The sequence below is a fragment of the Onychostoma macrolepis genome, chromosome 21 (genome assembly GCF_012432095.1).
Source record: "Onychostoma macrolepis isolate SWU-2019 chromosome 21, ASM1243209v1, whole genome shotgun sequence".
Lineage (NCBI taxonomy): Eukaryota > Metazoa > Chordata > Actinopteri > Cypriniformes > Cyprinidae > Onychostoma > Onychostoma macrolepis.
Genome location: NC_081175.1, coordinates 20,174,566 through 20,189,053, shown reverse-complemented (window position 1 = coordinate 20,189,053; position 14,488 = coordinate 20,174,566). Strand labels below are relative to the sequence as shown.

The window sequence follows — 14,488 nt, the reverse complement described above, 5'->3', positions numbered from 1 at the left end:
AAGGAGCTCCCTTTGTCTCCTTCTTCACCAAGTCTTCTGAGGCCTGCCATGTTCTTTCTGAAGATGCAAACTGACTCACAGGTTCTGTCTTTAGTCTCATTTTAGATCTTGAACACAGAATTGCTCAAGTTAATATCATAATTCTTTCATGACGGCAGTGCTTTAAGCTTCAAACTCAAGTTGCCCATTACAAAAAAATAAATAAATATGTTTTGTGGACTAACGATTGGATTCCTTGAGAACTGCCATTTTTTCCTTGAATATCAGCCTCTACATGGAATCCACTATATAGCGAATTGTAAACAAGCAAACAAGCGAGAGATTGCGGACACAGCAACTGTCAGCGCACAAACAGATCCAAACTTTTTTTTTGACAGTTTCAAAAACATAGGCTTGTTTTGTTGTTGTTACCAAGACTAGAACCGGTTATATTTATTTTCTTAGGCCTATGGACAAAATATATATTAACCTACAGTACAAAATCCAGAACTACAGCACAAAGCAAACTGCAGAAAGTGAATTAAATTTGTAGGCTGGATTTAAGGATAAAATATTAACACTTCAGGGGGTTTCAGTTTGAGATCCTTGATATAACATAATACACGAAATGCTATTTAATATTATTTCTCATCGTGTTTTGCTAGACAACATTCTATGTCTAAATTCTGTGGTTAATAAAAAATAAAAAAATAGTACTGTGTATAGGGACTAACCCAAAATGGGGAAAGAATAAAAAACAACAACAACGCTCCTGAATATTGAATCCTAGTTCCCATTTTCAAAAAGTGGTCCGTCATTTCAATTCAGCTGTACAGAAGCTAAAACATTATCTATCACTTCACTCAACCAGATGCAAAATCACAGTAGACTATTTGACAAAACCAATGCCATCAGGAGAAAGCGGTGTTTCAAATCACAGCGTGTCTGAAGCCGTGAACAAAATAACACAATGATCATGAACAAACATGAATAAATATTGACTTCCATCACAACGTTATGGTGGTCGCAGCAAAAAAAAGATGCAAGTTTGAATGTCCTGATCTCATTCCCTCTCCTATCCTGCATTCAATAAATGTGTCTTTGGCTGCTTTTAATGATTGAAATCAATTGCAGAAAATGCTGAAACTGGACAACTGTATACCCGTATCAGCTTTTATTGATTCAGATACACATATTTTCACTACAGCCAGCTAAAGCTTTGGACATAAACTGCACTTTAGCAGATGTTCTTTGCCCATTTTTTCAACTTATTTGTTTTTAATTAATCCATTTTAATTTCCATTATGTATTATACTTGCTTACTTTATAATGCAGTTTATTAAATTATTACATATTTTATTTAATTTTTTTTATTCAAGAACCAGCAGGAGCACAGAATCTGAAAATAATTAAAAGTATTAGAAAGTGACCAAGTTAAAAGGTAAAAACATAAAAGTAGTTTTTATTATAATAATTTAAAAATAAAATAATATGTCACAATAGTAAATAATCTATTTACTATTTATATGTAACCCTGGACCACAAAACCAGTCTTAAGTCGCTGTGGTATATTTGTAGCAATAGCCAAAAATACACTGTATGGGTCAAAATTATAAATTTTTCTTTTATGCCAAAAATCATTAGGATATTAAGTAAAGATCATGTTCCATGAAGATATTTTGTAAATTTCGTACCGTAAAAACTTAATTTTTGATTAGTAATATGCATTGCTAAGAACTTAATTTGGACAACTTTAAAGGCAATTTTCTCAATATTTAGATTTTTTTGCACCCTCAGATTCTAGATTTTCAAAGAGTTGTATCTCGGCCAAATATTGTCCGATCCTAACAAACCATACATCAATGGAAAGCTTGTATAAATCAAGATGTATAAATCTCAATTTCAAAAGATTGACACTTAAGACTGGTTTTGTGGTCCAGGGTCACATATAGCTTATTTATTTTTGATAAAATATTATTTTCCAATAAGTATTATACATGCCTACTTACTGATGTAAATTATAAATTTTTCCCGCCCTCAATTCAAGCTCCTGTTTCATTATATATTAATGATGAGGAAAAAAAGACAAAGAAAATTAAATAAATAAAAATATAAAAATAAGAAATTAGAATAAGCTGAATAAGATAAACTAAAACAAAATAAATTGAATTCTCAATAAATAATAAAAAAAAAAAATAAAAACAAGACAATACATAAAACAATGAGCTAAATAATTTAAACAAAAGAGCTAAAAACCATTGAGGCAATATGGAAGTTGCTGATGGAAGCAGAGAGAAACTCTACTGGGCTTCGTGCAAAGTGCCACCTGGCTGCACAGATGACTGTCCACATTTCCTGTTTCAAACTTGGCTTTTTCTGAGAGAGACCTGCCAAACAGCATTTAGCATGACGAAAGGTTGTAGCTAAACATCAAACAATTAGCAGGGTCTTATTTCCACTTTAAAGCGCTCCTGTCTGTCACAACAAATCTATCTTACTAAGCCCTGCGACAGCAGTGCAGATCAAGCCTATTTTATTTTCTCGCAGGTTTTTTCTGTGATCTTGAGGCACAATCATGTTCTCTAGCAAACAAGAGATGAAATACTACAAATACAAGCTCTGCCAGAAGCACTCTATGCTATCTCCAGAAGAAACAGAAAACTCTCATTGAACAAACAGGGCTGCAGTCACGGCCGGCTGTGATGGAACGAGATGGTTGTTGGTTCAACACGGTGAAAATGTATGACCACCCTGGCCTCTGCAGAGTTCTCTGTAAAACGCAGCTATTTGCAGTTATTAAATGTATCTATAGACATTGTAGCACGTCCTTGGTTTGGTAAAAGCTAGGGAACATGACCTGATGCATGCTGAATTGGCTAGATTTGATTTTTGTTGCCATAGCAATCAGTAAAGCCCCAAAGGCTGTATATCTGGGTGGTGGGAGCTGCAAACACAATGGGAGCTCTGTGCATTCTGAATGTGTCTCTCAGCTGTGCTGTTTTCTCACCTGCGGAAAGATCTAGAAAGGAATGAGGGGTGCACAGAACTTGTTTATATTTTGCAGCACATACCTATTTTCAAAATCGACTAGTCAGTGGAATGCCTGAACTAATCAGTTTTCAAGAAGACTTATAATTATTACACTGGTTCCAGTTGACATAATCCCGATGCGACACATTTGTAAAAGGGGGTTCTGAAAACGCATGTTCTTGTGTTCAATTAAAAAAAAAAAAAGCTGGAAGGAGTATATCACAATTGAACAAATGACACAGAATGCAGTTAAAAGTGTTAATAAAGTAAAAAAAACAAAAACAACAACAACAACCACCACCATGAAAAAACACTAATTTTTAACCAGGACATGCTATTTTGAAAGTGTAACAAAAGAAAGGTAATAAAATAAAAGTAGTTTTTATTATTATAATTAAAAAAAATAATAATAATGAAAAATTATAATCTATTTACTACTTATATAGCTTATTTGTTTTAAATTAATCAACATTATTTTTCATTAAGTATTATACTACTTACTGACGTAAATCATTAAATGTTTTTCTCAATTCAAGCTCCTGTTTCATTATATATTAAGAACAAGACAAAGAAAAAAATAAAATAAGAAATTGGAATGAGCTGGACAAGATTAAAACAATAAAATAAATATACATGTTCTTGTGTTAAAATAATAATATAAATATAAATAAATAAATATATATATATATATATATATATATATATATATATATATATATATATATATATATATATATATATATATATATATATATATATATATATTTTTTTTTTTTTTTTTTTTTGTGATGTTACTGCCTCTCCGTTCTTAAGTTGCCAGGTATACATTCCAAGTATAATACACATTAGTTAAAGGATCTATTTTAATTTTAATTTGTCTATATACACTTTGGGCGGCTGCGGTACATTATAAAAGTAGCCCAAAACGCAACCCGCCACGGCTCTGTAATTTTTCCCGCGACTGTATTTTCAAACTAAACCACTTGTGCCGCTATCGTTACCCTGGCAACACTGGTGCTGTACCCTCATCACACAATGATAGATAACCTTCCGCACTGTGATGACGGAAGAAGATATATATATATACACACACACGCATGTAAATGTTTAGGAAAAAAAGTGTTATGTTTATATATGAAATATAAATTATATGAATATAAATATATACACATGTAAATCCTTTCTATATATATATATATATATATATATATATATATATATATATATATATATATATATATATATATATAAACAATGCACTGGAGTATAACAATGCAGAATGCAGTTACAAACATTATTAAAGTTAAAAAAACAAACAAAAACAAACACTATTTTCAACCAGGACATGCTCTCTTTAAAAATGCAACACAAGAAAGGTACAAAGGAATTAAAAAAACAACATTTATAGTTATAAAATATGTAAATATTTTATTAGAAATATATAAAATATTTTAAATATTAAATGCAATTTTAAATGAATCTAGATGAATTGAGGTAAGTAATATGAATATAAATATTTGTTGGAGCCTACATACTGTATTACTGTAATGACAATCCAACAGTTAAGACACCCATAGATATGTAAAAACTATTATATTAAAAGAATTTGCATAGTTTTTCCAAGCAAAGGCTAACTTAAACCACTCATTTTCAATTTTCAACCCAGTGTGCCTAGAATTTTCAGCTTTTCACTTTGGTGCATCACTACTTCTAAAAAAGGCAAGGGAAGCTAAAATCAATGCTGGCAATCGGCTCCATCAAAGATCACAGCTGGCATTAAGCTTAAATTGACTGAAATCATTACCACTACTGAGTCACCGGAAACAGATGGAAAAAGATAATGGCGAGACAATGCAAAGGATGATACAGCAGTCATGAGCGATGACCAATCGCACCAATTTGCATTGAAGCAAAAGTCCTTGAAGCCGTGAAGCCTTAAAGTGGGTTCAACAGAATCCAGTCAGCATATAAAGGCAGAACGCATCCATATTTACAAGCCGGCAAATAAGCATGCATAAACATAAATCAGGCCTTTAGGACTTCACAGCTCTTGGACTTCAAGCATTCAGACAGGAACAACAAGGGCGATGCAAAGTTCCCAGCAACAAACAATTCATCTATTTACACTCAACGTGAAACTATTGCACAAGACAAGACGCAATCACAGGCAGCCAATCAGAATATACTACATGTTTAACATACAGTTGTGAGAAGCAGTATTTGGACCAATGAGATTTCACAATGAGCTGGAAGCGATCAACAAATAGTTTACTAAAGGCAAATTAGCGAAAGTTCAAACGACAAAAAACCCTGAAAAAATACTAAAATAATAATTGAGACTAAGATGCCTCAACAAAAGCCCGATTTTAATCCTAATTAAAATTTTTACAAAATAAAAATGACATTTTAAGTAGTTTTAATTCCTGATTAGACTGCAAAAAACCTACATAGATTCAAACAGATTTGGGCAAAAAACAATTATGATTTTTGAATAATTCCAAAATATCCTGTCAGACAAGCTAGTTAAGACAAAAACGATTTAGATGCAAGAGAAAGTTTTTTGCGCATATCATTTTTTTTTTGCGTCTTGCCTGGGTAGCCAAACCATCTTTGTTTCTTTCCTAAGGGTGAATGACAGAACCGCCGTAAGCTATTGGAAGGTGCATCTTAAATCAGGCCTTAGAGTAAAGTAAAGGAATAAGTTGGAAACTAAATAAGGCGTCCCGCACAAGTAATTGGGGGTCCAAGAATAAGAAGCAGAAGAGACATTCATAATGGATTAGTTGGTTAGGAACGTACAAGTAGTGTTGTGTATATGTGAGCGAGAGACTCAGGTAAAAGCCCAGAGGAAGCAGTCCTGCATCCACCAGCTGCTTCTTCTGATTTCACGCTTCATTGGCCTCATTAATGTGGAGCTGAACCGCACGCCTGTGGAGACAAACGGCGAGATTAGTCTTCGCCACTCTCCTACTCCTAGTCTCTCTCGCTTTTCCTAATGGCGTCTCTCTCTCACTCTCACACTTTTGCCTTTCTCGTTCTCCCTCCGTGGACACCATGGAGCAAACTTTCTGGAGGAGAAACTGTGTTTGCAGCCTGCGGAGAAGGTCAGGGGAAATATGAGCTGCACACAGGCAGCGCTGGCCATTATAGCAAGAGTTGTGGAAATACAGTGAAAGTAATATTGTGAAATTATTACAAGTTCATCAGGGCTGCTTCAATGGCTAAACGCTGACACAAGATAAACAAACTGGTGAAGTAAAAGAGGAGATTCTGACACATTCAGTTGAAGCTTCGATGGATTTAGAAATCATCAGGGCTGCTTCAATGGCTAAACGCTGACACAAGATAAACAAACCCAAATAAACTCACAAGTACAAACAGACGTTTTTCCTGGGAGACACCAGCTTTGTCAGCACAACTAATTAGGAACAACTCCTCTTGCAAGTCCATAAAAATACAACTGGGATAGAATTAACAGCATCTATACGTTCTCATTTCATCTCATCCAGTCTGTCAGCACGCAAAATCACATTTGACCCCCAGAGATTGCTGAAAAAATGGTTGTCAGGAATCATTTTGCAGTAATGAGCATTTCCCCAAGATTCTTGATGGATAGATAAACTATGTTGCTTATTCTTACAGGAGAACTTGATTAAACAAACCACAAGGAAACCAGAGCAGCATTATCGAGTAGGAATCCTGACGTGATGCTGACTGATGAAATAAAAACACCAAAATCTACACCCGTAACGGCACTGAGCATGATTCTGAAGCGCACAGCAAAAACAGAGAATTTTTTGTCAGGGCGAGCATGTCAAGCAATGCAATGGAAGCGAAAACGAAGAGTGAGCGGCTCTTTGCAAGCGTAAGCACTATAGTAACAAGAAACTGTTCATTTAAACGTCAAAGTTCATCAAGTATCTGATCGTATTTCAAATTCAGTTCCTACTATTACTAGGAATTCAAAGGAAGCCTAGGTGTATGTGGTGGTAGAGGGACAATGCTGGAAAACGCGCGCACACACACACACACACACACAAACAAACCTCAGGCACAACAGAAGTTTCCTCAGTACGCTTGACCTCAGCCTCTGGCCCTCGCAGAGTCTGCAGGAAGAGGGCGGCTTTCCTCTTGCGCTCAGCCTGTATCTGCCTCTCTTTGGACTCTTTGGAGGCCTGGGCCAGTTTCTCTCTCGCTGCGGCTGCTAACCGGTCCTCCAGCTTCTGTTTGGCTGGAAGAGAAAAGGGAAGAAAGGTCAGACACACACACACATCTGTCCTGATACACAACATATGCTCTGACAACTAAAAGCATGGGAGCTTGTGTGCATAAGTGCATTCTGTTTCTGCTGCTAAGCAAATGTAAAACGTTTCTAGATGAGTCTGCTCGTGACTTACCTGGTTTTGTAAGCCAGCGCGCCTCATAAAAACTGCATGGAGCTTAAAAAGCTACAAGATTACAATGCGTTGCATTTTAATGTTTCGCATCTACCGCGATAGAATTATCCTTTCTGACATTAACTCTGCTTAGGTGTTAAATGCTGCCTGGCTGCGGATTGTATAACGGTCAATGGTGTCTCAGTTCAGGCTATGTACTCATGTATAATTTTTCAGGTTTTGTTCATGGGAACAGTAATAACAAAAGAAAAACGGGGGAAAAAAACAAGTCATTATATTATACAAGAACAAGAAGAGGGCCCTGTCAGTGTCCGCACTAAAAATAGGCCCCCTGCCACAGACAATCACATATAACTCGGGAACAAATGCAACTGGAGAGAGAACAGAGGCTTCTCCTTCATTACGTCACTGCGAGTGAGATAATACTATGTGTGGCAGTGACAAAGAAAGAGGAGTTGGGAAAGAAACTTGTTTGAGATGTCCCTCAACCAGCAAAGCTCCTTCCCACAAGTATTTCAACAGTCACAAGTTATTTGCACTGCCTTGAAACAAAACCAATCTTGAAGGCTTGCCGTCCTGTTACAATTTAACCTAATCCTCTGTTAGTGCAAGGCATTGTGTCCTCGCCTCAATGAGAGAGCTCAGAGACAAACCGCAATAAAATGAAGAGCAACTACTCTTAAATAATTTCAGATGTGTTCCTGGAAGGTAAAAGAAAGGAAAGTATTGTACATATTACTTGCACAATATTATGATATATATCTTTAACTAAACCATGGAGAATCAGATCAGTCCAACTTATGAATCCTATATATTGAATCGTATAAATTATAATAAAATATAAAATAATAAATACTGGATGAAAAATGTTAAAGTTTAAGTTGAAGCATTTCTAAAATTAAAGCTATAGCTAATATAAATATAAAAAACAAATACAAATGATGAAAGGAGATAACAAAAACGTTAAAATTCAAATGTAAAATTCTAAAAAGAGCTAATTCAAATTATGAAATTATATTAAATGATTAAATATAATACAATACAATACAATATAATATAACATAATATAATAGTAGTTTATAAATAATGGAACTAAAAAAACAATGACTCACTGAACAACATTTTCTCACTTATATATGATAGATAGATAAGATAGATAGATAGATAGATAGATAGACAGATAGATAGATAGATAGATAGATAGACAGACAGACAGATAATGTTCCATTGAAGAAGGAAATTCATACAGGTGAGTAAATAATGACTGTTCATCTATTCTATTCCACAAGGTTTTACATAAAATGGCCCCAAAAGATAAAAAAAAAAAAAAAAAAAAAAAGATTAGCCATTTTGACAAGAATTCGATTGGCTTAAAATGCATTGAAGTTGCAAACAAATTAAGTCACGTGTAATTAATTTGTTTTTATATTATTGATCATTATTGTCTTTTCAAAGCGCCTGTGCTCATCCCTAGAAAAAGGACTGCAATAACATTGTGTGACAAGCCTTTTCAATGCAACCCACAGCACTTAACACATGTAATTTGCTTGTGGCATTTCTAAAAGCAATGACTCTAGTAATTTCCAGCATTTTCCAGCAAATTTCGCATAATTTCTCATCTGCACACTTCAGAAGTCAATCTGCAATTGAGGCAGCAAATAACATTTTGACAAAATCCAATAAGGCTACCTTTTGAGGTTTGCTTTTGAAACTACAATTTGCAATATAAACAGGTAAGCTCTCGTAAATACACAAGGAGTGTAGATACTTTGCATCATTGCTTTAGCAACCACAAGCAACAGGGGAGAGTCGACCCAATAAAACTCCCACTCATGATCACGCAAACTTACTCCATTCAGTAAATAAACTAAAGGTAATAGATGGACACATGAGCATTTGCTGAATCGTGCATCTGTGATTCTTTAACAGCTCATCAATACAGATTATGTTTCTCCGGATGGGTCGATAGTCATGCAATCTAAGCTAGTTTGCTACTGAGTGAGGCCTTCTTTGCTGCAGTGCCATTTATTTCACTTCTTCGTGCAGTAAACTTCCTCCGGGCATCTGGTCTTATTACTGTAATTACCCCTGCATTCCAGAAGCATTATTGCTCAGCGCTCGGCCGCAGTGTCTGCCCTGTGCAGTCCAGTGTCAGTGATGAGATTTAAATAAATTCATTTTTAATGAGGAACAAGAAAACCAATGCAAAGTCTGCATGTTATAATGAAAGGTGCATCTCTTGTTAAACGAATAGTTCACCCAAAGCTAACATCGGTCATAATTTCCTCTCCCTCGTGTCGTTCCAAACTCTATGACTTTCTGTCTTCCATGGAAAATTAAATATTGAACAATATCCTGGCTCAACCCTTTTCCATATAATGAAAGTAAATGAGGACTGGAGCTGTCAAGCTCAAACATTCCAAAAAAAAAAAAAAAAAAAAAAAAAGTAGTACCATAAAAGTAGTCCATACAGTATCTGTATACTTATGCACTTAATCTTCCTCCTAGCTGACAATGATTTGACGCAATGTCAAATCAGAGAAATCAAACGTGATGTTGTACATCTAAAAACTGTCAAATTTTAATAGATGCTGATGGCAAAAGGCAAGATTTTAAGATGAATGAGTCTCACACAAAATTAGACCATCGTATTAAATAATACGACTTCAGACGTGATTTTCAGTCATTTTGGAGATGGATCCCTACTGACCTTCATTATACTGAAATCAGCAGCCAGTTCATCAATTTAATTAAAAAAAATCCTTTACTGTTACAAGAAAGAAAGTCAGTCATATGATTTTGGAATGCTATGAGAGTGAATAAAGGATGCAGAGCTTCATTTTTGGATGAACTATTCAAAATATACTAATGAATTATTATAGCAAAAACATACACTACCATTCAAAAGTTTAGGTTTGGCATTTTTTTTTCTTAAGAAATGAATATTGATTTTTTATTTTTTATTTTTTTTAATATTGACATATTTAATACATTATATTTTTAATCAGTGTCTTTAAAGGGATAATTTTATGGTACCCATATGGTCCCCATGACTTCCATACTTTTTTTTTTCTCCAGACTATGGAAGTCAATGGAGACATTCTTCATAATATCTTCCTTTGTGTTTAACAAAAGAAAGCAACTCACACAGGGTTGGAAAAAATTGAGGGTGAGTGAACAATAAGATTTTTTTTTTTTTTGAGTGAATTGTACTTTTAACTGATAAAAGTATCAGTAAAGACTTTATAAATAAAAAAAAAAACCTTACAAAAAATATCTATTACATAAAAATGGTTCTTTTCAACTTTTCATTCATCAAAAAATGATGAAAAAAAAAAAAAAAAGTAACAGTTTCCAAAAAATTTAAGAAGCACAACTCTTCACTATTGGTAATGATAAGAAATGTTTCTTGAGCAGCAAATCAGCATTTTAGATTGTAATGGCTGATGAAAATTCAGATGTGTCATTACAGGAATGAAAAGTAAAAATGAAAAAACATTAAAATAGAAAGGCTATTTTTACTGTATTTTGATCAAATAAATGCAGACTTGTTTAAAAAAAACGTACTGACCCCAAATGTTTGAATAGTAGCATAGTTGGACCGAAAATGTTGTGTTTTTAGGCAAAAACACATTTAAAATCTCTCACGCACTTCTGCAGATCTCATTTCCAGTGTAGACGCTGTCGGTATCTTTGATTGAGAGGTGTCCTCCTCGTTTTTATCTGTGTGAAACACTCCAGCTTAATTACAGGGGACAGTTACTGCCGCTGTTAAGCGTGGTCCATATGGACAGATCTATTATATTAGATCCCTGGCCCTCGCCGGAGTAATTTAATGTGCTGCCAGTCATTGTGATGTGACAGCAATCAGATCAGCTCTGAGGGTCAAAAGAACAATGAAGAAGATCTAGAACTGCAGCAAAATCCGTAACTCTTGGCCTAATGCGATCATGATAAACTACAGTTTGTTTCTCAATATTTCTTATCTTGTTACAGTAAAAGTCTGGCTTCTAAGCTTCTGGCCAGTGAGAATTTACATTTGGGCTGCAACAATTACGGTGACGGAAATCAGCATGAGTTATTTCTGTAATAATCCACAAACTGACTCATCTCTTCTGTTTAAACAGTTTTTTTCAGAACATTTACAAAAGAACTGCCTTGAAAACAGCAGACAAGGAATTATTTCAATTATGACACACTTACGAAACTTAGCTTCTGAACTCTACAGACGGGGATTCAAGTCTAAAACATGCTAATACGCTTGGCATTTAAAAAGGTGGACAATGGTCCTGAAAAGAGTTCAAAAATGAACAACTGATTTAATGTTTTCCAACCTCCTTTGACTTCTTCATTTTGAGAAATACTCCGGCCACTTTTTACACATAATGAAAGTGAGACTTTGAAACTCAAAAATATTCAAAAGAGCTCCATCAAATTTAAATAATCCTTCCTTCTTTCTTTCTTTCTTTACTTACTTATTCGTTCCTGCCTTTATTCCTTTTTATGCGTCCTTTTTTCCTGCCCTTTGTTCATTCTTCATTTTTTCCCTCGTCCTGCCCTTAATCTCATCCAAATACCTTCCATTATTCTTCTTTCTTTCTTCCTTCCTTCCTGTTCCTTGTCCTTCCTTTTCTGTTCCCATCCCATTCGTCTTCCCTCTTACTATTCTTCGTTCTTTTTCTCCATACCTTCTTCCTGTGCTTTGTTACTTGACCCATCCTTTCTTCTTCCTAACCACCATTCCTTTCTTCATATTCTTTCTATTAGGGATGCATCGATCCGATACTCAGGATCGGTATCGGCTCCGATACGGTCATTTTCTGCGGATCGGGTATCGGTCAGAAGAGACCGATCCAAATCTGATATTGTGCGTTTACTATTCTGTGTTATTGTTGAGCCCCACGAAAGGCACAAAAACATTATAAAGCACCATCAAGTTTTCGTGCACTATATTTCAAGTGTTCTGAAGCTGTTCCATGGTTTAATCTGAGGTGCAGATGAATATTTAATTCGTTAAATTCAAGTTCAGGTAAACTCTTCTCTCCACTGCGTCTGTCTGTCATCCTCCATTCAGCGTCAAACTGCGTGTCACGTTCGGTTACTACAGTCAAACTCTTTTCAAGAGCGCACAGTAACTGAGGTTTAAAACTGTTAAAAGAAAAGGCTTAATAAACTAACGCACAGATTTAATACACTATGCATCAATATCTTATCCCTTTGTACTTTTCTATGCGGAATTGCATAGAAATGTTGCTTTAAGCGCATCATTCTGCGCTCGGGATGTGCATAAGCGCTTTGTGCCGCTCTGTATTGGAGCCTTTCGTTTTATAATGCTTTTGCGCAATGAAAGATTATTAATAGTCTTTCTTGTTCTGTCCTATCTATCATATGTCGCTGCCTTCATTACTGTGCTATAGATTTAAAAGAAATGTCTTTTAATTGTATAGTATATATTTATATATAAATGCATTTGTTTGTTTTTTCATGAATGTATTTTACAACAATACAAAGAGCAATGTGTACCATTTTACCAGATTTAGTTGTACACTTATTCACTTTTATTTGAAAAAAAAATGTTTCACTAGGTTTTATAAAATTGTGCACCCATGATTTTTCTAGAGTATCTTTTGCTGCTGAATTATCCACTAACCTAGTTTATAATAGTATTTGTGTCATAGATTATGATTATATATTTTTTTCATTAAAATGAAGTTATCTATATGTAATAGATTGTGTTTAACACAAAAGAGTGACGATCAGGTCAACACAGAAGTATAGAAATTCTGTATCGATAAAAAAAAACTGCGCTGGTATTGGATTGGATCGGTATCGGCAAATACTCACAATTTTCGGATCGGATCGGTTCTGAAAAAATGGTATCGTTGCATCCCTACTTTCTATATTCCCCCTTACCATTCTTCCCTCTTTCTTCCTGACCGACCTTCTACTGCTCTTGGTTTCTTAATTTTTCTTTTCCTTCCCATCTTTCTTGTCTCCATTTCCCTTCCTTCTTCCCGTGCTTCATTCTCTTTCATCCTACCTTTTTTCTTCTTCCTGTTCTTTCATTTCTCCTTTATTTCCATTCCTCCTATTTTCCCTCTTTCTGTAATTCATTCATTCTTCCTTCCTCCCTCCTCAATTCCTGTTCTGTTTCTTCATCCTTCCATCCTTCATTTCTGTTTCTTTGCATTCTTCATATCTTCCATTTCTCTTTCCTTCATCCTTTCTTCTCTTCAACCTTCCTTTCCTTTCTTTGTTAATTCCTTTTTCCTACGTTCCTTTCCTCTTCCTGTTATTTCTCCTTCCTTCCTTCTTCTATTCTTCTCATCTTCCTTAATTCATTTCTTCTCTTATGTCCGTCCTACCAACTGTACCTACCATACTCCCTTTTTTCCTGTCCTTTGTTCATCCCTCCTTCCTTCTGCAGATTTAAATCTTGGTTAATTTGTCATTTAAAGCTACAGTGACTTTAGACTTTAGCACACAACTCCACAGAGTTTGGATCAACAAGCGGGTGAGCAAATGCTGACAGAATGTTTAATTTTGAGCGAAAGAATTCTTTAGTGAAGTGTACCTTGTTTGGCCTCTAGCTCTTCCTGGGACAGTACCGGTTTCTTCTCCTCAGCCAATGGAGGTTGAGGTGGCTCTCTGGTGGCTGCTTCGACCAATCCTATCGCTAACTCCGTTCCCTCTTGCACCTCCCCCTTAATCCCATCCTCATCCGAGTCATCATCCAGTCTCACACGGTTCTTCTCCAGAGGCAGAAGGTCGTTTTCTTTTGACTTTATAGCGAAGCAGATGGGCGCAAAGGAGGCTGGGAAGTGGACAATGAAAGACACACTTTTATTTAGTAACTGTCGTTAACCTTCCTCACTTAGCACAAATCTGCTGCATAAGTACTGTCATTGCGGTCAAAGATGTGATTATTACAGTCAAGCCCAAACAGCTCATCTGTATTTACATCAGCAGAGAGACAGGGGTCAGCGCGCCATTTTTGACCTCTAAGTGAAACAACTTGAGCACAACAACAGCAATTAACAGATGGAGAGACATGGGATGGTGCATGAGGACATTCTGAAATG

The 14,488-nt window shown here is 35.3% G+C and overlaps 1 protein-coding gene across 2 annotated transcripts in view; it reads right to left on the bottom strand.

Annotated features, from left to right (window-relative positions):
• The window catches only part of sfswap (splicing factor SWAP), a 95,322-nt gene that overhangs the window by 32,559 nt on the left and 48,275 nt on the right, over positions 1-14,488 (bottom strand). For both annotated transcript variants that reach the window (XM_058757420.1, XM_058757421.1), the window contains exons 12-13: positions 13,981-14,220; positions 7,056-7,240 (exon numbers count right to left, since the gene is read on the bottom strand). In XM_058757420.1, coding sequence (XP_058613403.1) covers positions 7,056-7,240; positions 13,981-14,220 — 425 coding nt within the window. The remainder of the gene's footprint in view (positions 1-7,055; positions 7,241-13,980; positions 14,221-14,488) is intronic.